This window comes from Quercus robur, chromosome 6 (assembly GCF_932294415.1).
Source record: "Quercus robur chromosome 6, dhQueRobu3.1, whole genome shotgun sequence".
NCBI lineage: Eukaryota > Viridiplantae > Streptophyta > Magnoliopsida > Fagales > Fagaceae > Quercus > Quercus robur.
Genome location: NC_065539.1, coordinates 53,593,922 through 53,619,365, shown reverse-complemented (window position 1 = coordinate 53,619,365; position 25,444 = coordinate 53,593,922). Strand labels below are relative to the sequence as shown.

The following is a 25,444-nucleotide window of genomic DNA, read 5'->3' as shown; positions in this document are numbered from 1 at the left end:
TTAAAATTAAAAATTAATCTTCAGCTAAAGTACAATATCAACATTACATCTTTACAAATGTTTAATGTTTATTTATGATTAGGCTCTGATTGACATACATCACCAACTTTAATTAGTATGTCTAATCTTGATATTGTAGATTATGCACTGTTGTTATTCACTTATTCTATCTCGTTCTCTTTGCAATAAATCTAGTCCACTACCAAGCACAATGACTACTAACTACACAATTTTATCTAACTTTTGAGACCGCTTAACTTTCCCAAAAAACCCATACTGAACTACAAAAATATTCTTTTTGATGAATAACTAAAAAAGTATTCTGATGCCATCAACAAACACCACAAAAACTAGTAAAAAGTTACCATGCTATTGCTACTTATTCAGTAATACAAAAACAAAGCAATTCATTGACAAATTCTTTTGCAGAGTGAGGGAGAAAGAGAGAGCTCATACAATTGGGAACCACACAAGGGAGAAACTTGAAGTTTTGGGCAAGGCCAAAGCTAGCCTGCTTCCACCCAGGATCGCATTCACATTCAAACAAGACATTGCTTTTATTTGATGGCTTGCAAGTTCCTTTTCCACATACCACTTCTTTACATGCAAGAGTGCCCCACTACTATAATACGCTACTTATCGGACAGACTCATCCTCTATATTATAATTTTATTCACAAATCACACCTCACTGTCTCACTGTCTAGATACTCAGCAGCTGCAAAAATATAACACACAGACTCCCAAACACAATCATAGGTTCACAAATTCAAATTTAATTCACAATCACCCTCAGGGAAAAAAAAAACTACAATCACAGCTAACAGATTCACAAATCACAAACATTATAAACGTATGGTGTGAAGATAGAAAACTCATATCAAAATAAGTGTTAGGTTTTGAAGTAAAATGAGTGAAAAACACCTGGAGCAGAAAGGATTCAGGATGGAGGCAGCATCGGCCAGCGTCGGAGGCGTGCGTGAACTCTGATCATTCACTGGTAGATCGGCTAGTCTGGTTGGTCATGGACAGGGTTGCCGACAGCTGTGGTGGCGGCGGCGACATGGCTCACTTTCTTCTTCTCTAGTGTATCCGGTCTCTGTCTCTCTCTGTTGACTTTCTCTATTTGGGTTTTTTTTTTTTTTTTTTTTTTTTTTTTTTTTTTTTTGGGGTCGGACTGGCCGGGTGGGCTGTCTGGGCTGTTAGGGAAGGAAGGCTGGAGGGGGCTAATATTGAGAATCAACACATTCTCATATTTTGATTATTAATAAAAGATTTATTTAACTTTTGGTATTTTTTTTTTTTTCATTTAAAACCTATTTTTTTAAGATGTAAAATTACAAATTAAAACTAATTCATTGTATTACTTAATGAATATACAATTAAAATAAACATTTTTTATTGAGTGAAGCAATCAAATAGTAAAAAATTATGATTGAAAAGGGGTGGGGTGGTCTCCTTAAATTTTATTTTATTTTATTTTTTAATTTTTTTTATGAAAGGGTTCTCCTTAATTCTATTTACACATTTTTCTCTGGAGGAATGGGGAATCGAATCCTAATTTTTATCATAAAGGAAATCAAGTAATATTATTGAGACACAGTCTCTTGGAAACCAATCAAATCCTAATATTTGAAAAAGTACTAACAAATTAAAACTCAACCCACCTAAATGGAACTGTATTATATTTGATGTTAATATGGGCCATTTGTTTAATAACTTTAATATGCTACCACTTCTAATATCAAGGTTTAATTTATTACACCCTTAAACTACATAAATTAAAATGTAATTTTTCCCAATATTTTTGATTGAGCATTGCAGGCAAGGTAAGGAACGAGCTTTGGGCCCATGCTATTTTGGATTGCCCTATAAATATCACTCACAGCCTCTCCTAGGTGCTCAAAATTTATGACCAAGCGATTGAAACCTGTAAAAAAATTTGGTTGGTTGCCTTGGACGCTTGATTCTGGAAGCTGACCATTTGCTTGACACATAAGCAGTCCAAACGTGAAACCATTAACAAAAGAACAAGAACAAAAAATATGCACTACACCGATTATGTCAATTCAAATGTAGCTGGCACCATGGAAACATTTTCAGAGTAATACTAGCTTTCAGCCTAGCAATGAGATTTTTCAATTAAGTTTTGAATTGCACAATGTAAATTCAAGCACTAAAGCATATCTGAATCCAACAATGAGCCAACAACTCAGTGAACATAGTTCAAAGATCAGTCATTTTGAAGGTTAATGAATTCCATCTCTTATTCCAGTATTTATACGGTCAGTCAAGAAACAAGTTAACATAACAAATCAACACTAGTCTTAGTTTCTCAGAATAGGTGATAGAACTCAATATCATCAAATCATGTTCAACAAAAGCATATAAGCCCTATACTTAAAATGTTCTACTCTAAGTCCAGTGTTGAGTTATATCTATTCAACATACTCCGCCCTATACATGTCGTAATTTATATACAAGACCTGATCATATATACATAGAAATGTTGGTCAAGTGGAACTATGGAAAACCCAAAGCAATGAAATCTATGGAATCTAACTGGAATGCAGGGCCGTAAGCCTTGTGTATATGATTAAGTCCTTCTATTTCCACTGAACCATAGCCATGAATGTCATCAGGGTTATCAACCAAAGATAATGTCCTTGTAGGGTTGAAGTAGCTGTAAAAAAAGAAAAGAAAATAAGCCAATCAAATGAATCAAGCCAAGGAAGATTAACCTTAAGAACTCAGACAACTCAATTTGTATGCCAAGTTTTAAATTGTGAATTCATTAAAAGATGTTGGAGTTCTATAACCAGAAAAACAGACTCAAATCAGTAAAAGTTGTTAAGGGATTGAGGGACTTATTTAGTCATATAAGAGAACAACCCTTTTGGTTGTTTTTATGACAAGTAATCATTACTTTTGGATGAAATATTTCTTCTAGAGTATTTTTTTTTTCTCCTTTGATCGCACTCGCCTTTGCTTTCTAAAGAAGAGGAAAACTACTCTAGTAGTCAAGATAACAATAGAATTCAGAGGAATTGCTATGTTTGTTTAGCTCCAAGAAAAAGGAAAAAAAGAAACGGCTCAGTTCATAGATTGAATAATAAAATAAAATAAAACAAGTTAAATCAAGACATTACCATATTAATTTCCTTCTATTTATCTTGGCAAAAAAATAAAGCAAGAAGATGATTTATATGCAAGTCTAAATTGCAAAAATCACCATGGTTCTTACCATCATCAGACAATGCTTGTGTTGCAGAAGTAGATTTGTTTGAAGATAATATTCCCTGCCTTGAACAATCCATTCCAATTGCACCTAAAACACAAATATAAAAACTTAAGTTGGTGATTCTCTTTTGACATACTACTTGTACATAATACATTAGAAGAAGACATACTATTTGTATACATTAGATATATCATAATTAATATTAAGTTTTAACTGTCCACACCTAAATGTAACATTTTACCATTAACAATTTTCTTTACCAATTTGTATGCATGTGCACTTACAATCTAGGAAACATGGCAAGGAAGTATCATTGAGAATATTATAATAATCCTTCGCACATTCACAGCTATATGTGAAATTTGATGTTTTGTTGCAAAAGCCACCTCCACAATTGGTCCAGTGACACGCTGTAAGACCAAAATAACAAAATTAATATATTAATTAAAAAAAAAACTGCAACTATAAGTCTACGTCAAATAAGGTAAAAAAAAAAAATGTTATTACGATCGAAGGTTGATTCATTAGCTCTGCTCCCTTTGTCTTGGATGGGTGAGGAGGCATTCATGCAGGAGTAATTGATGGTACCTAAAAAATTCATCCAAAAACTATCAGCATCATCAAATTATGGAATTCTTTAATTGTTGCTAAACTAGATCAAATGTTTAATATACAATCATAAGGATTATCATCCAACATGTAGAGCAAAAAATTACACTTCAGGTCAGGTATAAGATCATCATCACATCTTTACAAGTGTTTGATGTTTGTCCCTTCCAAGTAAGTTGGACAGATATCAGCACAACACAACTCTATGAGATAATTAGAGTGTGATTGACATACATCACCAACTTTAATTAGTATGTCTAATCTTGATATTGTAGATTATGCACTGTTGTTATTTGATCTTGACATCTTGATCTCTTTGCAAGAAATTTAGTCCACTGTACTTGACTACTGACCACACAATTTTATCTAACTTTTAGTTTAGGACCCCTTCAACTTTCCCAAATAAACCATATTGAACTACAAAAGTGTTCTGATACCATCAACAAACACCACAAAAATTAATAAAAATTTGGCAAGATATTGCTACTCATCCAGTAATACAAATACAAAGCAATTCATTAACAAATTCTTTTGCAGTGTGAGGGATTGTAGTCATATATTCACACGCACACACATAATCCACTTGGATTTGAGAGAGAAAGAGAGAGCTCTTACAATTGGGAACCACACAAGGTAGAAACTTGAAGTTTTCGGCAGGGCCATAGTTAGCCTGCTTCCACCCAGGATTGCATTCACATTCAAACAAGAAGAAAGCGCTTTGATTTGATGGCTTGCAAGTTCCTTTTCCACACACCACTTCTTTGCACACATCATCTGTGGTATCAAAAAGAAAAGAAAAAGATAATCAGTGTGACAAAAGTCATTTCAATCCCAACTTATAGTCATACAGATATGAAAATCAAGAAAGAGTAGGAGACCTAGTTGTAAGAAACTGCCATGATGGGAATTAATAACAGTATAATACAGAAAACCAATAAAGAATGAGCTTAAATATGACCCAGGAAGTTTTAAAGAAATGTAAAGATATTAGGAGAGAGAATAAGTAAAAGGTTTAACAACAAACCAAAGACAGGGGCCAAAAGGTAGCTTAAAGCACTCCAAGGTTGCAGAACAAACAAAACTACAAGAAAACCAGTGACACAAGTGGAAGCCATGTCTCACACAAACGAAGGCAGAGCGCGAGAGAGAAGCTGTGCTTCGTATATAATGGGTTAATCGAAACAGTTTGGAAAAACAGGAAGATTTTTTGTTGACGGAAGTGGTAAAGCTAACGTGGCTGAGCAATAATTGCTTACACGGCCAGGTGGGGTGGGTCGTTGGACTTTAAGGTTTAATAAAAAGTAAAGGCGAAAAACACAGGCATGGTGATTCCCATTTTACACCTTATATTTTATTTTTATCGCTTTTAGTCCCTATTCTAAAAAACGCTTTTCGTTTTGGTCTCTACCATTATATCAAAAATGGAGAAAGCTGACATGGCAAACGATAGGAATAAATAATACTAAATTAATGTCCACGTGACCTAAATTAATAATAAAAAATGCTACGTCAGTATTTAAATTTAAAAAAAAATATTAATTTTAACTAAATATAAAAAATTAAAAACAGAATTAAAAACCAAAAATCACATGAATTGAGATCTAAGTGTGTCTTGAACAAGAACAACAAGAATACAAACCCAAATCTAAGGATACAAACCTAGAAATTAAAATCCAAAAATTAAAAATTTCAAAATCACCATTTTCTCAAACTTAGCAAAATCATCAAATCCCAAAGGCCCAAAGTACCAAATCAATCAAAAAATACAACACAACCAATCCAAACAAAAAAATCTCAAACTCAGAAAAACCCATCAACCACCACGTCTGAAGAAAGCCACGAACCCAGCGACAAAAAACCCCATCACCCAATGTCAGTTCCTTGAACCTAACCCTGAGATCTTTACCGAAGCCTTTGGATCCTTCAAAGTAAAGCCTATTGAGAATCGCCTTGTAGAACACGTAAGCCTCGACGAGAAACCTGGCCTCGCTGGTCCGCATGTACTGGCCGAAGTAGAGCTTGCCGATCCGGCTGGCGATCTCGTCGATTTCCCAGCGGTGGAGACCGGAGTCGACGAGCTCTAGTTGGTGATCCTGCTAGTACTTCCAGAGCTTTGTGTACACCTTGAAGACCTTGTGGAAGTACTGTTGGCTCGTCATGTGACTGTACGCCGGAACGTCTCGAACCCTCGCGAACTTTTGGTCTGCGCCTTCCACCAACGCCCTGAACGTTTGCAAAATGACGTTGTTCTTCTCTCCCATTACATAAAAAAAAAAAAAAAAAAAAAAAAAAAAAAAAAAAAAGAAGAAGAAGTTTTTCTTCTTCTTCTTTCTCTTAGTAATGGCCACCGGATCTGGGTTTGCTTGAGGTGGGTTTGCTGGGTTCAACTTGCTTGGGATGTGTTTTTCTAAGTTTGAGATTTTTTTGTTTGGATTGGTTGTGTTGTATTTTTGGATTGATTTGATACTTTGAGGTTTTAGGATTTGATGATTTTGCTGGGTTTGAGAAAATGGTGATCTTGAGATTTTTAATTTTTGGATTTTAATTACTGGGTTTGTGTTCTTAGATCTGAGCTTGTGTTCTTGTTGTTGATACACTTAGATCTCAATTTATGTGATTTTTGGTTCTTAATTATGTTTTTTATTTTTTATATTTAGTTAAAATTAATAAATTAAATTTTTTAATTTAAATGCTAACGTGGCATTTTTTATTATTAATTTAGGCAATGTGGACATTAATTTAGTATTATTTATTCTTGCCGTTTGCCAGGTCAGTTTTCTCCATTTCTGATGAAACGGCAAGGACCAAAACGGGATGCGTTTTTCAAGATAGGGACTAAAAGCAGTAAAAATAAAATGTATGGACTAAAATGGGACCCATCTAAAAATGTAGGGACTAAAAGGTACTTTTCGCCAAAAGTAAATTAAGGGTTTTTTTGAGAACAACTTATTTAGTTGAAATTTAAAATTTTTTGCTAAAAATATTATAGATGAAGTTAAAAGGTAGTTGAAATAGTAATGTGAGACCTATGAATAGTATCAAAAAATGTAATGGAACTTATGAATAGTAATTAAAAAAAAAAACTAAATAGTAGAAAAAGTTAGACTTTTAAGTGAATGCCAAAAATAGTTCGAAGAGATTTGGGTGATTACATTCCTTTCCAAACCTTAATGGAAATGAGTGTGCAGGCATCTCGTTAAAATCAATTTGATCCAATCAAATCTGTCGAGTTAGGTTGGTTTTTAGGGGTTGATTGCGTAGGTCGAGTTGTGAATTATTATTATTATTATTTTTTTTTTACTATAGCTCAAGTTGGGTTTAGGTCTTAAAATTCACAAATCTACCTAACTTGACCCAACTCATATATATTGAATATATATTTAAAATTAAAAAACATATTTAATATTGCAGGGACACATTTTGCAGCCCAAGCCCAAGCATAATAAATTTGTAGAGAGTGGGTCGAAGAACTAGGCCCTAATGAATTAGACAACAACTAGTATGGATTTAGAGGATGATCAAGCAAAAGTAAGAAGCACTGATTAGAATTCCCCGTTCGTGGAGGTAAATCTTCATATAAAGCAATTAAACCTATTGCAAGTATAATTTTGATGGCTATAGTGTTCTTTCTTCCTTTTTCCGATCCCCTCTTCATGGAGGATCTCTTACATTATATATATCTCTTTGGACCATCTTGATCCTATACTTGTTGGTCATTTGAGTCCTTACTTGAGTATCTGTCCCATCAGACACCCTCTTTGACTTTTTGTGAATTATGGTAGCCAAGACAGCACTGTTTAGGGGTCTTCTCCACATAAATGCGGCAAAAAAAGTAGTTGCAGTGCATTTAATGCGGTGGTAGCAACTTTCCCTTAGATATTTTCGAGTTCCCCTCCTTTTCGTATGTTCATGATGCACGTCACTATCACTGGAGCTTCTTGGAAGGTCACCCTGATTGTTGGAGTACATATTTGAGCTGTATTTACCATGTTCGAGGAGATATTCCTCCTCGGACCACCTTCCCACTTGTATCTTGCTCATTAAGTCCTGAGTTTGAACCATTCATTACCATTTGTGCCTCCTCGGACTACTCACGCTCTCGACCAAGGCCCAAGGCCCAATATATGATTTGGGCCCTTAACCCTACAAATATATATTTAAAAATATATTATACGATTTTTTTATTTACTTTTTTCTCCATTTTCCTAAATAAAATCCAAACTCTAAATTTTCCACATATAGTTTGTGTTAATTTGGTGTTATGCCTATAATTATGTAGTTATAAATTTGCTTATATTTGTGGTGGTGTTGTTCTAATGCTCAATTTGATAATAATAATAATAGTAATTAAAAAATACTATCCAACCCATGGGTCTAACCCAATCTATGTGGGTTGGGTTGGACTCTTGTGATGGATTGGACTGGGTTGAATTTTTTTTAATCCACTATGGTGGGTTGGGTTGAAAAAACCCTCAACTCGACCCAACTTGACCCATTCACATCTTTAGAAATGACATTTCCCTCCATTCAGTATTTCTTTCAATTGATTTATGAGGCTTTTGAGTAATTTTAGTCATGCTACAAATTTCACATTTTTCAAGTTCATTTTCAAGTTTAGGAATTAAACCTAAACCACTCATATTTTTCATATATTTGTTATTAATATGACATAATCTACCATGCCAAACATTCACACAAGAAACAATACTAGCAAAACTTGAATTTTCATTCATCTCAACGTTAAGTTTAAACATGTCATCACAAGCATAGCCTTTGCCAACAAACATGCCCTTTTTAGAGAGTACATATTGATCAGCCTCAAAGACTTGTTTGAAACCAGCCTTACAAAAAACTAGAAACTAGATTCTTTCTAATGTCAAGAACATGAAAGACATCTTTGAGAGTGACTTCTCTCCCAGAAGTAAATTTGAGAAGCACCTCTCCAATACCCACAACTTCAATGGTATGAGAATCACCAAGCATAATTTTCTTTTTCTCATCCAAGATGGTGTAGGTCTTGAACCAATTTTTATCATAACAAACATGTCTGGTTGCCCCAGAATCAATCCACCACCCTCCTAAGCCTTTAAGAATATTAATCTCGGTAACCATAGCCACAAGAGGCTCTTCAAGGACATTGCCTTGAGCCATAGGCCCATGTTTTCGAAAACGACAATTTCTAGCCGAATGTCCAGGCTTTCCACTTACAAAACATCTTGTGAAATCATTTGGAGTTCATAGAATTGTTCCACCACGGACTTGCCTTCAACCATCTGAAACCTGAAAAATCGGCTACATGCATATTTCTTGGATCCAGCTTCCTCTGTATCATATTTTTTATTCAATGCCTTCCGTATCTTTTTGGCTGATTTGTAAGCTTGGTCAAAATAATCATATAAATCATTAGAAAGACAATTAAGTAAATAATTTCTACAGTAATGATGATCCTTATCCCATTTCTTAACATCTTTTTCATGTTGAGAAAGTTCTTCTTCAGTCAATTTTTCAGATTTCTTTTTCTTTGGTTTTTTCTTGGTTAACACATAAGCCACATTCAAGAGAGTAAGATAAAATAAAGTCTTTTGTCTCCACCTCTTAAAGTTAACACCACTGTAGCGGAATGGCTTATTAAGATCACCTGCTCCAAAGGAATTAGACAAAACATTACTATTTTCCTAGGATGATTTTGTGTTCTCCATAACGATTTGTCTCAAATTATTGGAAATAAAGGAGAGATAATACCTGAAATTTCTTTGGAAATTACACAATTTGATTTTACTAAAAGAGGTCGCAAAGATGAGGCGTAGACCAAGTCACTGTCTTGAGACAAATCGTGTTGTCTACAATATATCCAATGTAGTTAGACAAATAGTTTTTGCACGTTATCTCCAGGATACAACAGCTCAGCCACCTTTGCTGATTATCCTTGCGAGCCTACACTGCTTGTAGGATATAAGCTCTCTATATTACTTTCTTTTCCCAAAAAATTTTGTAAAAGATAAAATATTTTTGTGAGTAGTAAGAAGCAATAGATGATAAGTGTTTAGGATAATAAAAAATTGTTTTTGAAGAGAAGTTATTTCCCATAAGATTTAGGGTGAAGTGCCAATGTCCCAAAATTCAAGAGAAGTTTGTGTAATTTTCCTTTTACTTTACTTTTTTTTTTTTTTTTTAATAATTCATAGTAAGAGTATGAATTTTTTATTTTTTGAGAAGGAATACTCTGAATTTCATTCAAGAAAAATCAGTCATGATTGGTGAAGAGAACAAAAACAAGGTTTAAAGGAATATCCTCCATCCACATAAACAAACCTTTAACATGTCTAGCATGTTTAGCTAAGTTGTGAGCTACAATGTTACCTATTCTGCATGCATGAGAAAAAGAAATACAATTGTTGGCAATAAAGGAAGATTTGGCTGAAATAAGAATATGGCCATATGGAGATAGAGAGCCTTGATGTTTATGTTGAAATACTATGTCAATTAAGTTACAAGACTCTTGATATATTGTAGTAGGGTTTGGCTTAAATCCAATACTTTTTTAACTAGATATGCCTTTTTGTTTTAAATAAGTGGTAGTGAGTTTTAATCTCCACATTTTATTTAGTTTGTGGATGATATGATAGTTTCTCATTAAAACAAAATGAGATTCCAGTTAAAAAAGTACTGGAAGTAAGCCAAACCCGTTGTAGTATGTATCTTATTGGCACATTGTAATGAATGTACAATAAAAGTGTTGTAAATGGTGATATCAATGATTTTTTTTTTTTAGAATACTAAGTATTTTAACACACACACACGGGAAGAGGGGAGAATGTTTTTTTTTAAAGAAACTTATAGTGGTGTATGTTTGAAATAAAGGAGAGATAATACCTGAATTTTCCTTGGAAATTACACAATTTGATGTTACCAAAAGAGGTGGCAGAAATGAGGCATGGACCAAGATACTGTCTTGAGACAAATCGTGCCATCTATGGTATATCCGATGTAGTTAAACAAATAGTTTCTGCATGTTGTCTCTAGGATACAACAGCCCAGCCACTTTTGCTAATTATCCTTGCGAGCCTACACTGCTCGTAGGATATAAGCTCTCTATAGTACTTTCTTTTCCCAGAAAATTTTATAAAAGATAAAATATTTTTGTGAGTAGTAAGAAACAATAGATGATAAGTGTTTAGGACAATAAAAAATTGCTTTTGAAAAGTTTGTAGCTTTGTAATTCAAAAATAAAAATATGTATCTTTGAAACTTTTATTTCTTTCCATATATATAGGGCCAAACATGTAACTTGTCTTTAGCCAAAGAATCAAAAGGGTTCGATATCAATTAAATGGTCATAAAGTTCTTGAAATCAATATATATTATCAATAGCTTTCTTTTTATTTATCTATCTATATATATATATATATATATAATATAATATAAACTGGAAATCAAATATTGTCTTTGCCAAAATCTCAATCTATACATTGGGAACAAAGAAAATGTCATAATGCTTTGAAATTAATGCCCCATAGATTACGTTGCTGAACATTATTACAATATCTTTTTGAAAGTTTCTGAATATATATTACAAAAAATTGCTAGTTGTTTTGACCTTCCTTAAACCAAATGGTAAACACTTGTGTATGTATGGTAACATAAAATAATTTAGCAATAGCTGTACATTTAAGTGCTGAAAATCTTCCATATATGACGTTATTATGTCATATTCAAATAAGAACGTTTGAATACAAAACGTTTAGAATGGAAAGTATATATTTGTAATAAAACCAAATATGCTGACAATTATGGTATTAATATCACGTTAATGTTCATAAATTTCCTGATTAAAACCATCGACAAAAGCTATTCAAATTTTGAATTATATTTGAATTTCAAAATTTAGCAATCAACGTATCTAACATTAAGGGATAGTTGATACACATGAATGAGTATTAAAATAAATATAATATTTTTTATAAAAATATCCAACAGTGTATATCCAAAAGGGCCTAACTCTTGGATACACAGCACAGTCTTTAAACTTCTATAACTCATACTCATTTTCCAATGTGGGATTAACCCACTATTTTTTCTTTTGAGAATACTAAGGGCCTGTTTGGATGAGGGTGTTTTTGGATCATATCACTCAGTTTTCATAACTGAGTTCTCAAAACACGTGGGTCCCACACAAAAATTCTTGTTTGGATTGGTTTTCAACCATTGTTTCCATCACTCAAAAATCAAAAATTTGAGTTAGAGTGATGGAAATAGAAAACAAGAAACAGGTGTTTTCAAAAACTGAGATACATAACTCAGTGGCACCAATGTAAATTTTCGGACTTTGTGGGGCCCATAACTTGTGTGTTGTCGTGTTCGTTCAGAGGCTGTTTGACATTATCGTTGCAAGCACCACCATAACAAACCCAGAACCACTAACAACTACCGTGAAATTGAAACTCAGTCATCTCCAAAACACCAAAATCAACCCACAAAACCAACTGCCGATCCACACCACCGAAACACAAAACCAGCCCCAACCAATTCAAGCCACGCCTCCACCACAAGAAATGAGATCGAGAAACAACTGAAACCCAAAAACCCAATCTCAAACCCGATCTCCATCGTGAGCCATAACCTGATCTCCACCGTGATTTAAACTAGATCTCCATCGTGAAACCCAGCCAACACCCAAATGACCACCACCGAAACCCACCATCACCAATCTGAACCTAGCAACCACTGAAACAACCCACCACTTTAAACCCAATAACCACCGATTCAAACCAACCAAAAATTGCTGAGAAAGAAACAGAGAAAAGAGAAAAAAAAAATCAAGGGGTAATTACACATAATCCACTTGTGGTTTGGGCGAAAATCACTTTGCCTACCCGTGGTTTGAAAAGTATCACTTAACCCACCTATGGTATGCTCTGTTTGTTCTCTGTAACTAGGGGTAAATAGGTATTTTTGCTCAAATTTTATGTCTCTCTCCTTCCAAAACAAAAAATAGCACAAAAATGCAAGAGAAACAAGATCAAAAGGGAGGGTTTTGTGAAAATTAATATTTGGATGACAAGAATGTGATGATCGTTGTGGCTCAAGGATTGGTGCTTGTGTTGGTGAAATTGCTTGATTTGAGCTTGTTCAAGATGAAAGAGAAAGCTCTGAGTTTGATTTCGAGGATTTCATTGGTGGATTCGAGAAAGCACATGGTGATTGCTGACCTTTAGCAAAGAAAACGCATGGGCTGTTGGTTCTCAAAGTAGGATTTCATCGTTGTTGGAGACTTGTCAAGTGGGTACTCTTGGTTCTCAAGCTTTTGCAACTGGGGTTTTGAGAAATCTTGCTTTGTTTAGTGAAATTAAAAAGAATTTCATTGAGGAAAATGGGGTTGGTGTTCTTTTGGGGGTTGTGAATTCTGGGACTGCTTTGGCTCAAGAAAATGCAATTGGGTGTTTGTGTAATTTGGTTTCTGATGATGAAAGTTTTAAGCTTTTGGTTTTTAGGGAAGATGGGGTTCAGTGTTTGATGATGAAAGTGCTTGTGTGATTGGGTGACTACATTTTTGGATTTTCATGTCCCGGCATTTCTGGGCTCTTCATGCTTCCAAACATAAACTTGAAAATCTTCACTTGCAGTAACGATATATTTCCCATCTTGACTAAAAGAAGCTGAAATTTGGTTGCTTGTATTTCGAAAACCTACTATATATCCAACCAACAAACCCATTTCCATAACCAGAAAAAGGTTAAAACACACTAGCTAAAAGGTAGAGACTTCTACTCCTAGGATTATGAAGATACCTTTGAAGAATTTTTGAGTGACATCAGGACCATCCAAAATTCTAATCCGAGAATCAGCTGAAGTAACTAGCACTTGAGATGGATTTCTTGGGGCAAACTATTCATATACAAAGGTTACTTGCCTCTTAGGTACACAACACCACAAGGAAACAAGAAGGGAACAGAACTTGAAACTGAAAAGTAGAACTACTTGGAACCCAATAATCTTTTTAGCTTGAGATTTCTTCTTTGTTTGAATATCAATCTGGCATATTTGATCTAAAAATAATAACAATAGGGGTCTAGAAGTAGCAGTGGAACTGTTATATTGGTTCTTTTTCATTTTCTGTTTGTGATGGAGTTAGCCAATGGGTTGAGGGAGGCAATGGAGCTTAGGCTTTTTATTTTTTTGGGTATGTTTTTCATGTTCAAAATTTGTGTGAATGGAGAGAGACAAATACCACTTTTTGATCCTGTGTTCTCTTGCATTTTTGCTCTATTTTTTGTTTTGAGAGGAGAGAGACATAAAATTTGAGCAAAAATACCTATTTACCCTTGATTTTAACAAAGGTGGGTTACGGAAAACAAATGGAACATACCACAAATGGGTTAAGTGATACTTTTCAAACCACGGGTAGGCAAAATGATTTTCGCACAAACCACAGGCAGGTTAGGTTTAGTTACCCCAAAAATCAAATACAGATTGAAGAGAGCAAGACCAGATCGTCACCATTATGTGCTCATTGCCCCTGACCACAATCTCGATTCAGCGGAGGGCGAGGCGTACAATTTCAGTGCTAGAAAGAGGTGTGTTAAGTGGGTATTGTGGGTAGGAGACTGAAATTGAAAAATGAAGGAAGATCGGAAATCAGAAGAGGACGGACCTGTTCTGTTGTGCTTCTGTGTTGATGTGGGAGGCGAGGGAAGAAAAGAAAAGAAATGGTTTTCTGATGGGATGAAATGAAGGAGAGGAAAAAATGAAAAGAAGAAAAGAACCTGGACGTGCGGGTAGGAAACGGTTTTACCACTGTGTAGTGTCAATGGGTGGGGTTCACAACTTTAGCCAAAAGTTGACTTAAAAAGATGAGTTATGTGATTGGGTTTTTAAACCAAACAAGAGTTTTGGGATTTTTCAGTGAAAGTGGGATTTGAGAACTGAGTGATGAGTTTTTAGTTTTAGAAACTGAATTAAGAAAATTGAGTTATGGAGAAACCAAACGCGCCCTAAGTATTTTACAATATGTCACATTGTTATTACCAAATAGACTGCTCTTTACTGTATCACTATTTACTATATTTTAGCTCATTTTTTTCATCAATAAGCATAAACTTATGTATTAAATTATTAAAATCATCTAAAGAATCTACCATATTTTTTTTTTTAAATCGTCTAAAGAATCAAAACCCGTGTTCTGATCATTTGGCCTAATCTTTACGCCACCTGTTTAAAGGAAACCATTTCCCAGTGCCAATTGCTAATTTTGCTGCCTTCTGTCAAATATAGAAGAAACCAAACTTTTGTAAATTCCAAAGCCCAGAGGTGCTTTGATAGTGGCTGCTTTGTTAGGTACTAGCCCACCAACGTTTGTGGTTCTTTCAAATTATAATGTGGTTCGGTTGGATCACACGGTTTACTTAATAAACGGAAAAAGAAAAGAGACTCAGGCATTTCGATTATCATGAATTGAGAACTATATATTAAAGTTTGAATGGAAATATGAGCTGTCGATTTGGAACTTTTATCCAATTGGGAATAAAGTCATTTGGATATGTGAATTCTTTTTGCACATGCATTACAAGTAACACTAGCTATCAGCTTAGCAAAGAGATTGTTCAATTAAGTTTTGAATTGCACAATGTAAATTCAAGCACTAAAGCATATCTGAATCCAACAATGAGCCAACAACTCAGTGAAAAAAGTTCAAAGATCACCCATTTTGAAGGCTAATGAATACCATTTCTTATTCCAATACTTACATGGTTAGTAAAAAAAAAAAATAACATAACAAATCAATACCAGTCTTAGTTTCTCAAAGTAGGTAATAGACCTCAGTATCATCAAATCATGTTCAACAAAAGCATATATGCCGTATACTTAAAATGTTCTGCTCTAAGTCCCGTTCTGAGTTATATCTATTCAACATACTCCTCCCTGTACATGTCGTAATTTATTTATAGGACCTGATCATATATACATAGAAATGCTGGACAAGTGGAACTATGGAAAACCAAAAGCAATGGAGTAGCAATGAAATCTATGGAATCTAACTAGAATGCAGGGCTGTAAGCCTTGCGCATATAATTAAGCCCTTCTATTTCCACTGAACCATAGCCATGAATGTCATCAGCGTTATCAACCAAAAATAATGTCCTTGTAGAATTGAAGCAGCTGTAAAAAAATAAAACAAGTCAAACAAATGAATCAAGCCAAGGAAGATTAACCCGAGAACTCAGACAACTCAATTTGTATACAAAGTTTTAAATTGTGAATTCTTGAAAAGATATTGGACTTCTATAACCGGAAAAAGAGACCCAGATCAGTAAAAGTTGTTAAGGGATTGAGGGGCTTGTTTAGTCAAATAAGAGAACAGCCCTATTGGTTGCTTTTATGACGAGTAATCATTATTTTTAGATAACATATTTCTTCTAGAGTTTTTTTTTTTTTTTTTTTTGATTGCACTCGCCTTTGCATTCTAAAGAAGAGGCAAACTACTCTAGTAGTCAAGATAACAATTGAATTCAGAGGAATTGCTATTTGTTTAGCTCCAAGGAAAAAAAGAAACTGCTCTGATCATGGATTGAATAATAAAATAAAATAAAATAAAATGAGTTAAATCAAGACATTACCATATCAATTTCCTTCTATTTATCTTGGTAAAGAAATAAAGCAAGAAGATGATTTATATGCAAGTCTAAATTGCGAGACTCACCATGGTTCATACCATCATTAGACACTAATTGTGTTGCAGAAGTAGATTTGTTTGAAGATGATATTCCCAGGGTTGAACAATCCATTCCAATTGCACCTAAAACACAAATATTAAAACTTAAGTTGGGGATTCTCTTCTGACACACTACTTATGCCTATGGTATACATTAGATATGTCATATGTTAATATTAAGTTTTAACTGTTCACACCTAAATGTATCATTCTACCCATAACAATTTTCTTTAGCAACTTGTAGGCATGTGCACTTACAATCTTGGAAACATGGCAAGGAAGTATCATTGAGAATATTATAATAATCCTTTGCACATTCACAGCTATATGGGAAATCTGATGTTTTGTTGCAAAAGCCACCTCCACAGTCGGTCCAGTGGCAAGCTGTAAGACCAGAATAATAAAATTAATAAATTAATTTAAAAAAAAAAACTGCAACTATGGGTCTATGTCATATAAGGTTAAAGAAATTACGATTGAAGATTGATTCATTAGCTATGCTCCCTTTGTCTTGGACGGGTGAGGAGGCATTCATGCAGGAGTAATTGATGGTACCTAAAAAATCATCCAAAAACTTTCAGCACCATCAAATTATGGAATTCTTTAATTGTTGCTAAACTAGATCAAATGTTTAATATACAGGGTCCGTTTGGATTGAGCTTATTGTTACTGAAATTGAAAACTGAAACTGAAAACATTGTAGCAAAATAATTTTTAAATGTGTGAATAGTATCGCGGGACCTATTTTTAATGAAAAAGTTTCTGAAAAGTGAAATTTATGTGAACATAAACAGTGCACAAATGCACTGTTCACGGGAGACTTAGTCAAATGTTGTGGCTGAATAATTTAAAAAAAAAAAAAAAAAAAAAACGTGAAAGGTAAAATGCACCGCAACTTTCAGTGCTCTCCAAACGGGCACACAATCATAAGGCTTATCATCCAACATGTAAACTAAAAAAATTACTCTTTAGGTCAGGTACAAGATCATCATCACATCTTTACAAGTGTTATGTTTATCCCTTCCAAGTAAGTTGGACAGATCTCAGTGCAAAACAACAAACAACAATATGAGATAATTAGAGTGTGATTGACATACATCACCAATCTTAATTAGTATGTGCACTGTTGTTATTCGATCTTGACATCTTGTTCTCTTTGCAAGAAATCTAGTCCACTACAAAGTAGAATGACTACTGACCAGACAATTTATCTAACTTTTAGGACCCCTTCAACTTTCCCAAATAAACCATATTGAACTACTAAACTATTCTGATGCCATCAAAAAACACCACAAAAACTAATATAAAGTTACCAAGCTATTGCTACTCATTCAGTAATACAAATACAAAGCAATTCATCAACAAATTCTTTTGCAGTGTGAGGGATTGTAGTCATATATTCACACACACATAATCCATTTGGATTTGAGAGAGAGAGCTCTTACAATTGGGAACCACACAAGGTAGAAACTTGAAGTTTTCGGCAAGGCCAAAGTTAGCCTGCTTCCACCCAGGATCGCATTCACATTCAAACAGGAAGAAAGCGCTTTGATTTGATGGCTTGCAAGTTCCTTTTCCACATACCACTCCTTTGCACACATCATCTGTGGTAACAAAAAGGAAAGGATAATCAGCGTGACAAAAGCCATTTCAATCCCAACTTAGAGTCATACAGATATGAAAATCTAGAAAGAGTGGAAGACCCAGTTGAAAGAAGCTGCCATGATGGCAATTAATAACAGTATAATACAGAAAACCAATAAAGTTAGTCTCAAAAAAAAAAAAAAAAAAAAAAAAAAAAAAAAAAAAAAACCAATAAAGAATGAGCTTAAATATGACCCAGGAAGTTTTAAAGAAATGTAAAGATATTAGGAGAGAGAATAAGTAAAAGGTTTAACAACAAACCAAAGACAGGAGAGAAAACAGGGGGCAAAAGGTTGCTTAAAGCAATCCAAGGTTGCAGAACAAACAAAACTACAAGAAAACCAGTGACAAAAGTGGAAGCCATGTCTCACAGAAACAAAGGCAGAGTGAGAGAGAGAAGCTGTGCTTGAATTTAATGGGCTAATCGAAACAGTTTGGAAAAACAGGAAGCTTTTGTTGATTGAAGGCTGAAAGCTTACGTGGCTGAGCAATAAATGCTTACATGGCCGGTGGGTCGTTGGACTTTGGGGTATGGCCTTTTTCCTTTTCATTTTTTTTAATAGTAAATTACACGATAGAGATTTGGGTGATTGAAACATTCCTTTGATCCCCTCCAAACTTCCATGGAAATGCTTATCAAAAAAATAAAAAAAAATCTTCCATGGAAATGAGTATCCAGTCAACTCGTCAAAATCAATCCAATCCCATCAAATTTATTGGGTTGGATTGGTTTTTAAGGGTTAGTGATTGAGGTTAAGTTGAGTTGTAAATTATTTTTTTACAGTGACTTGGGTTGAATTCGGGTCATAAAATTCTCAAATTTATCTAACTCGACCTGACCCAAGTATATTTAATATATATTTGAAATTTAAAAAACATATTTAATATATATTTAAAAATATATTATACAATTTTGTTATTTACTTTTTTTTCCTTTCTTAAATAAAATCCAAACTCTAAGTTTCCCTTATATAGTTTGTGTTGGTTTGGTGTTATTCTTATAATTATTTAGTTATAAATTTGCTATTATTTGTGGTTGTGTGGTTCTAACTTCTAATGCTCAATTTATTAATAATAATAACAATAATAATAATATTACTATTATTATTATTATTATTATTATTATTATTTAAAAGAACTATCCAATGGCCATGGGTCCAACCCAATCTATGTGGCCTTATAATGGATTTGGTTGGGTTGGATTTTTTTTAACCCACCACAGTGGGTTGGGTTGAAAAAACCTCTCAACTTGACACAACTTGACCCATGCACACCCTTAAAAATGACACTCCCCTCCATACAGATTTAAGGAGATCAGTACATTAATCTTTCCATTATAAGTTATAACGGTAACATAATATTCTAAATTTTAAAAAAATTATCTTGACCAAACCTTAACAATGGTTAGTGAATGTTTTTGTTTGTTAAATATTGCTCCTTGCCACCAAATCGTAGTTAGTGTTGGGTCAAGAAGGATCTTCTCAAATTTTAAAATATTCTATTATTTTTATAATTTTATTAAGGAAAAAGTTAACAAATGCCCTAAAGATATTAGTTTAAGAAATATTTTTAGAAATTTTTTATGGGAAAAGATTCTCCTATAAAAATAGTACTAAAACTTTTCTAAAATTGTCCATTAACAAATGCCCTAAAGGGCCCCTATTAATTAGACAATTTTATTAATAAAATGACTAATATGTTGATTTTCTCAAATCTTAAGGGAGAGGAAAGTTATTTCCAATAAGATTTAGGGTGGAGTGTCACTGTCCCAAACCTGTAGAGAGGTTTGTGTGATTTTCCTTTTGCTTTTCTATTTTTCAATAATTCATAATAAGGGTTTAAACTTTGAATCTTGATGTTTATATTGGAATGCCATAAAGTGTTAATTAAGTAAGTTTCAAGATTCTTGGCATGTTGTAATATATATCTTATGAGATTGGCACACTGTAATTGATATACAATAAGAGCACGTTTGGTAGACTGTAATAGACACTGTAATGTAATAGATATTTTTGTGGCATAACTATTCGGTTGTTTGGTTATGTTTTTATTACAATGAATAGTTGTTCCTTATGAATAACTATTCTTCAAAATAAGGAATAACTATTCCTTATCAAAAGTACTAAATATCTATTCTTTCACCTTATGTAATAACTTTTTAAAAAAAAATTTCCTAAAAAGCCATTAGTTGCCACATCTTAAAAAGGAAAGAAAATAAAATTTTCTTGTTGTTAATTATTAGCTCTATTTTGAACATCCTAAAATACAAATTTGACTTAAAAATTATTTAATTACACCTTCTTTTTATATTCTACTAAATTGTGGATGCATATTCATGATTTTATTCCTAAATAGTTACCAAACTAATGAATAGTAATAATTATTACATTCCAACCTAATATATTCCTTCTAATACTTATTCCTATTTCCATGTAATAATCACTACAATGTACCAAACGTGCCCTAAGTGTTGTTAATGTTGATATCAATAAAATTGATGTTATACGCATTACAATATGTCACCCTGTTTTATTGGTTATTACCTAATAGCTTGCGCTTTAATATATTACTATTTACTATATATTATAGCTCATTTTTTCAATCAATAAGCATAAACTTACGTATAAAATTATTAAAATCATCTAAAGAATCCACCAAAAAAATTTGTAAAAAAATTCATCTAAAGAATCCGAACCCGTGTTTTGATCATTAGGCCTGATCTTTACGCCACCTTTTTAATGGAAACCATTTCCCAGTGCCAGTGGCTGATTTTGCTGCGTTTTGTCAAATATAAAAGAAACCAAACTTTTGTAAATTCCAAAGCCCAGAGGTGCTTTGATGGTGGCTGCTTTGGTAGGTACTAGCCCACCAACGTTTGGGGCTCTTTCCCGCAGGGACGGAACCAGGATTCGAAGTTGGAGGGCAAAGTATAAACACAAAAAAGTTTATGAAAATCAAAACTAACATCTACTCAAACTTTGTTGAATTCCATCCCATTTATTAACATTATAATCTCATATTTTCACAATTTGGATTGATACTGATTTAATTGGTGTTAATTTTTTGGAATTTTGTTTGAAATTTTCTTGAATTGGGACATCAACACTAGAGGCAATGCTGCATTATCAACTTCAAATTATTTGTAATTTTTTCTTTTTGAAAAAATCAAATATTATAGATAATTTTCCCATCATCAACCATTCAAATAAAAGTTTCATTATTTCCATATTATATAGCTCTATAGTTTCAAAATTTAGTCCAAAAAATAAACCAAACAAACATACCTTGCTACAACAACATTAATGTTAATAAATTATTTTCTAAAAATAGTTAATAATTTATAAAATAAATCAACAAACAAGCATTATCAATTAAGAACATTTATTATTAACTATCGGGAATGTTTTTGCGACAAGGGCCGAAAATGCGAGAATGGCCCAAATCTCCCCTTGGGTTCTTTAGAAGTGTTTATTTATGAAGAATCAAGCCCAAAATTCCAAATGTATGATGAACAAAAGGCTAATGGTGCTTTGACAAGAGAAAATCAAAATGCTAATAATGAAAGTGTAGAAAAAAGCATAAAAACATAACAGGTCTGAAACTTCGATCCACAGTCACATAGAAGAAGAAATTGAGGAAGAAAGGGAAGGTTCCCCTATACCCATATTTCCACCCCTAAGGTTCAGAATTGTGAGAATGTCTCTTGGCTCAGTGGGTTTTTGCTCTAAAGTTTCAGGTCTATAGGGAAAACGTGGTTTAACAGGTCTAAAACTTCGATCCACAGTCACACAGAAGAGGAAATTGAGGGAGGTCGTGAGGAAGAGAGGGAGGGTTCTCCTGTACCCATATTTCCACCCCCAAGCTTCAGAATTATGAGATTGTTGGCTGACTAAATGGGTTTTTGCTCTGAAATTTTAGGTTTTTAGGTAGGACGTGGCTGCCCCTTTTATGAGCTGAAGAGAGAGTTTTATATAGAGTTTGGGATATTGCTCTTGACTGGTTTTTAAGTAGTGGAAGAGGCTTTTATCCCCTATGATACCAATTTGGTGTTTTGGCTTGGGTTGCTTTTGTTTAGGGAAGAGTTTGGTAAGCTTTTTACATAATTTTGGAAATAAAGCGGGTTTGCTCTAATTGGTTGCCTTTAGTCAGACATTTCAAACCATTGAAAGGCTCACCTAAGTGAGGCCTAAAAGATGGAGTTGGCCAATGGGAGCCAACTATGTTTTAAAGGTAAAAGTGGGTTAGGGTAGAGACTTTAGGCCAAAGTCACCCAAAGCATAAAAGTTATTTGGGGGTGGAAATTTTGGATACAAGACCTCCTCCATGAGCCTGAGGTGCTACCAATGTCCCTTGCCTACTTGGTAGCACGCATGGGCTAGGCTCATGCAAAAGGTCCGAAAGGAACCGACTCATACCCTCCAAACCACACTTCTTCAATTTCCCCCATATTGTCACATGGGCTTGGGCCATGCTTAAAAGAATAAATAAAATATAATACATGAATCGAGTCCATAGGGAAGTCGAGCTTGGTTGGATCGGGCTTGTACGAAATGTGTCGCAAAAATGGGTATCAACATTAACCACTACACACATTTGATTCATAGTTCCCAGTCTCACAAGCTTTACTTTTTTTATTGCCATTTTCTAGTTTTTTTATTCTTTTTATTTTTATACTTATTTTTTTTATCTCATTTGTCCTTATTTGACTATCTTTTTTTTCAAATTCAAGAGTCAAGGATGACTTCTTAAATTAAGTAAACAGTGCTATATTTTTTTCAAAAAGGGGGTGGGGGGCAATGGCCCCCCTCTGCCCCTACGTGGGTCCAGTTTCACGTAATAATGTGGTTCGGTTGGGTCTCATGGGTTACTGAATAAAAGGGCAAAAAAAAAAAAAAAAAAAAGGAACTTAGGCCTTTCTATTATCATGAATTGAGAAGAATATATTAAAGTTGTTAAGGGATTGTCGGGGTCATTTAGTCAAATAAGAGATTAGCCTTTTGGTTGCTTTTATGACAAGTAAGCATTAGAATAAATGCTAAAAGTTATTTTTAGCAACAAAATCACTAAAAAAGTCCCTACATCAATGGTGCTAAATTTTAAAATTTTTAGCACCTTACTATAGTAAGATGTTATTATTAACACCCTACTGTAACAAGTTGCTACTCATTTATTATTATTATTTTATTCTTTCTCTCTCTTCCCTCATATCTCACTTTTTGCTTTCTCTAAAAAAGAATAAAAAGAATAAATAAATAAATAATATTTTAATGAAGTGGTAAAAAAATAGAAAGTTTTGATATTAGGTATATTGTAAAGTGATGTGTTAAATGCTATAAAGTTTTTTTTTTAGGTGCTAAATGCTAACATTTTAAAAACTCTTGATGAGAATGCTCTCTTTATTTTTAGATGACATATTTCTTCTAGAGTTTTTTTTATTTTTTATAGAATTAAGAAGAATTGCCATGTTTGTTTAGCTCCAAGAAAAAAAGGAAATAAGAAAGTACTTTGTTCATAGATTGAATAATAAAATAAAATAAAAAGTGTTAAATCAAGACATTACCATATTAATTTCCTTTTATTTATCTTGGTAAAGAAATAAAGTAAGAAGATGATTTATATACAAGTCTAAATTGCGAGCCTCACCATGGTTCTCACCATCATCAGAGCATGCAGGGGTTCCTGATGTAGATTTGTTTGAAGATGATATCTTCAAGGTTAAACAATCCGTTCCAATTGCACCTAAAACACAAATATTAAAACTTAAGTTGGGGATTCTTTTCTGACATTCTACTTGTACATATAATACATTAGATATGTTTTATGTTAATATTAAGTTTTAACTGTCCACACCTAAATGTATCATTTTACTCTAAAGAGCATTAGTGTTGGTGGTGATAAATTGCCAAATTCAACAACTAATATTATAAATTGGGGCTCCATTAATGGAGTTATATGTAAAATTTTTATGAGCTACAGTGAATTGCCATCTATGGCAGTGCACTGTAACTCAAATGTTTTACCAAAATAATGTCAATCTCTCTTCAGTTCACAGTCCCACCCTCTCCCCTTTAATTTTTTCTCTCTCTTCTTCCAGTCTCGCAGACCCATCTCGCCGACCTAGCTCCGACCATCTTTCTTACTCCACTTGTCGTTAACCCAAGCCCCAAGCCCCGAGCCGACCCATCTTGCCCTAAAAAAATCTCCTTCAATGGCGTCCTCAAAATCCGTAGACAACAGCTTCCGAGCTCGAGCCGAAAAGGTGTTCGGCACCCTTGAGAATGGGGTCCCTTATCAACGAGAATGGAGGCGAGATATAGTTCGATCAAATTTGTACAGTCTGATCAAATTGGTGACGTTTATGAATAGTCCAATCGGTGGTTTGGGTTTTTGAGATCATTTTTTTTTTCAGATTTACTTTCTCTTTGGTCGTGTGGTGTTTTATGTTCTGTGTGGTGGTTGTGGTTGTGGCTATGCGGTGGTTGTCATGGGTGGCGGTGGTGGTTATGGCAATTGTTTGTTGTGTGAAAATATTATTTTATTGTATTGTTTATATTATTTTTGTTAAGATTTAAATGTTTTATTTTATATTTATTAATATTTATTGGAAGTTCTAGTCATTGGTAGTTTGTCCAAGTTTTTAGATATTTGGTTATTTGATTTCGTGGCTAAGAAAGTGTCTTATGTGTGATCCTATTTTATAGGAGTTGTGGTTAGTGCTAGGATGAAGTGTTTTGATGTAAAGCCTATTTATAGGAACTTTTCTTTATCAATGAAATCCAGAACTTTACCATTCCAACACGTCTCTTTTGTTTTTAACTTTGTATCAGTGGTATTAAAGCTGTGAGAAAAGCAAGAGAGAAAGAGTTAAAAAAATATAATGGATGGCTTCAGATTCAAATTTTGTGCAGGCGGCGATCCCACGTTTTGATGGTCACTATGACCATTGGAGTATACTAATGGAAAATTTTCTACGATCCAAAGAGTATTGGCCGATTGTTGAATCTAGAATTCAAGCATCAGCACCAAATACAGTCTTGTTAGATGCCTAGAAAACAGAGTTGGAAGGGAGAAAGCTTAAAGATTTGAAGTTAAAAAATTACCTTTTCCAGGCAATTGATCGTCCCATCTTGGAAACAATTCTTAGCAAAGAAACTTCCAAAGATATTTGGTATTCCATGAAGAAAAAATATGAAGGCTCTGCTAGAGTGAAGCGTGCATAGCTTCAAGCTTTGAGAAGAGATT

The 25,444-nt window shown here is 33.7% G+C and overlaps 1 protein-coding gene across 22 annotated transcripts in view; it reads right to left on the bottom strand.

Annotated features, from left to right (window-relative positions):
• Positions 1–25,444, bottom strand: part of LOC126689503 (uncharacterized) — a 66,103-nt gene that overhangs the window by 28,683 nt on the left and 11,976 nt on the right. For 6 of the 22 annotated variants that reach the window (XM_050384735.1, XM_050384734.1, XM_050384731.1 and 3 more), the window contains exons 5-6: positions 23,846–23,941; positions 18,004–18,162 (exon numbers count right to left, since the gene is read on the bottom strand). In XM_050384735.1, the coding sequence (XP_050240692.1) occupies positions 18,004–18,162; positions 23,846–23,941 (255 nt within the window). Of the gene's footprint in view, positions 1–2,239; positions 2,683–3,231; positions 3,328–3,524; positions 3,651–3,747; positions 3,829–15,527; positions 16,006–16,546; positions 16,643–16,816; positions 16,943–17,032; positions 17,114–18,003; positions 18,163–23,845; positions 23,942–25,444 lie in introns of those variants that run through there. The other 16 variants (XM_050384716.1, XM_050384726.1, XM_050384725.1 and 13 more) reach the window with 11 other exon arrangements.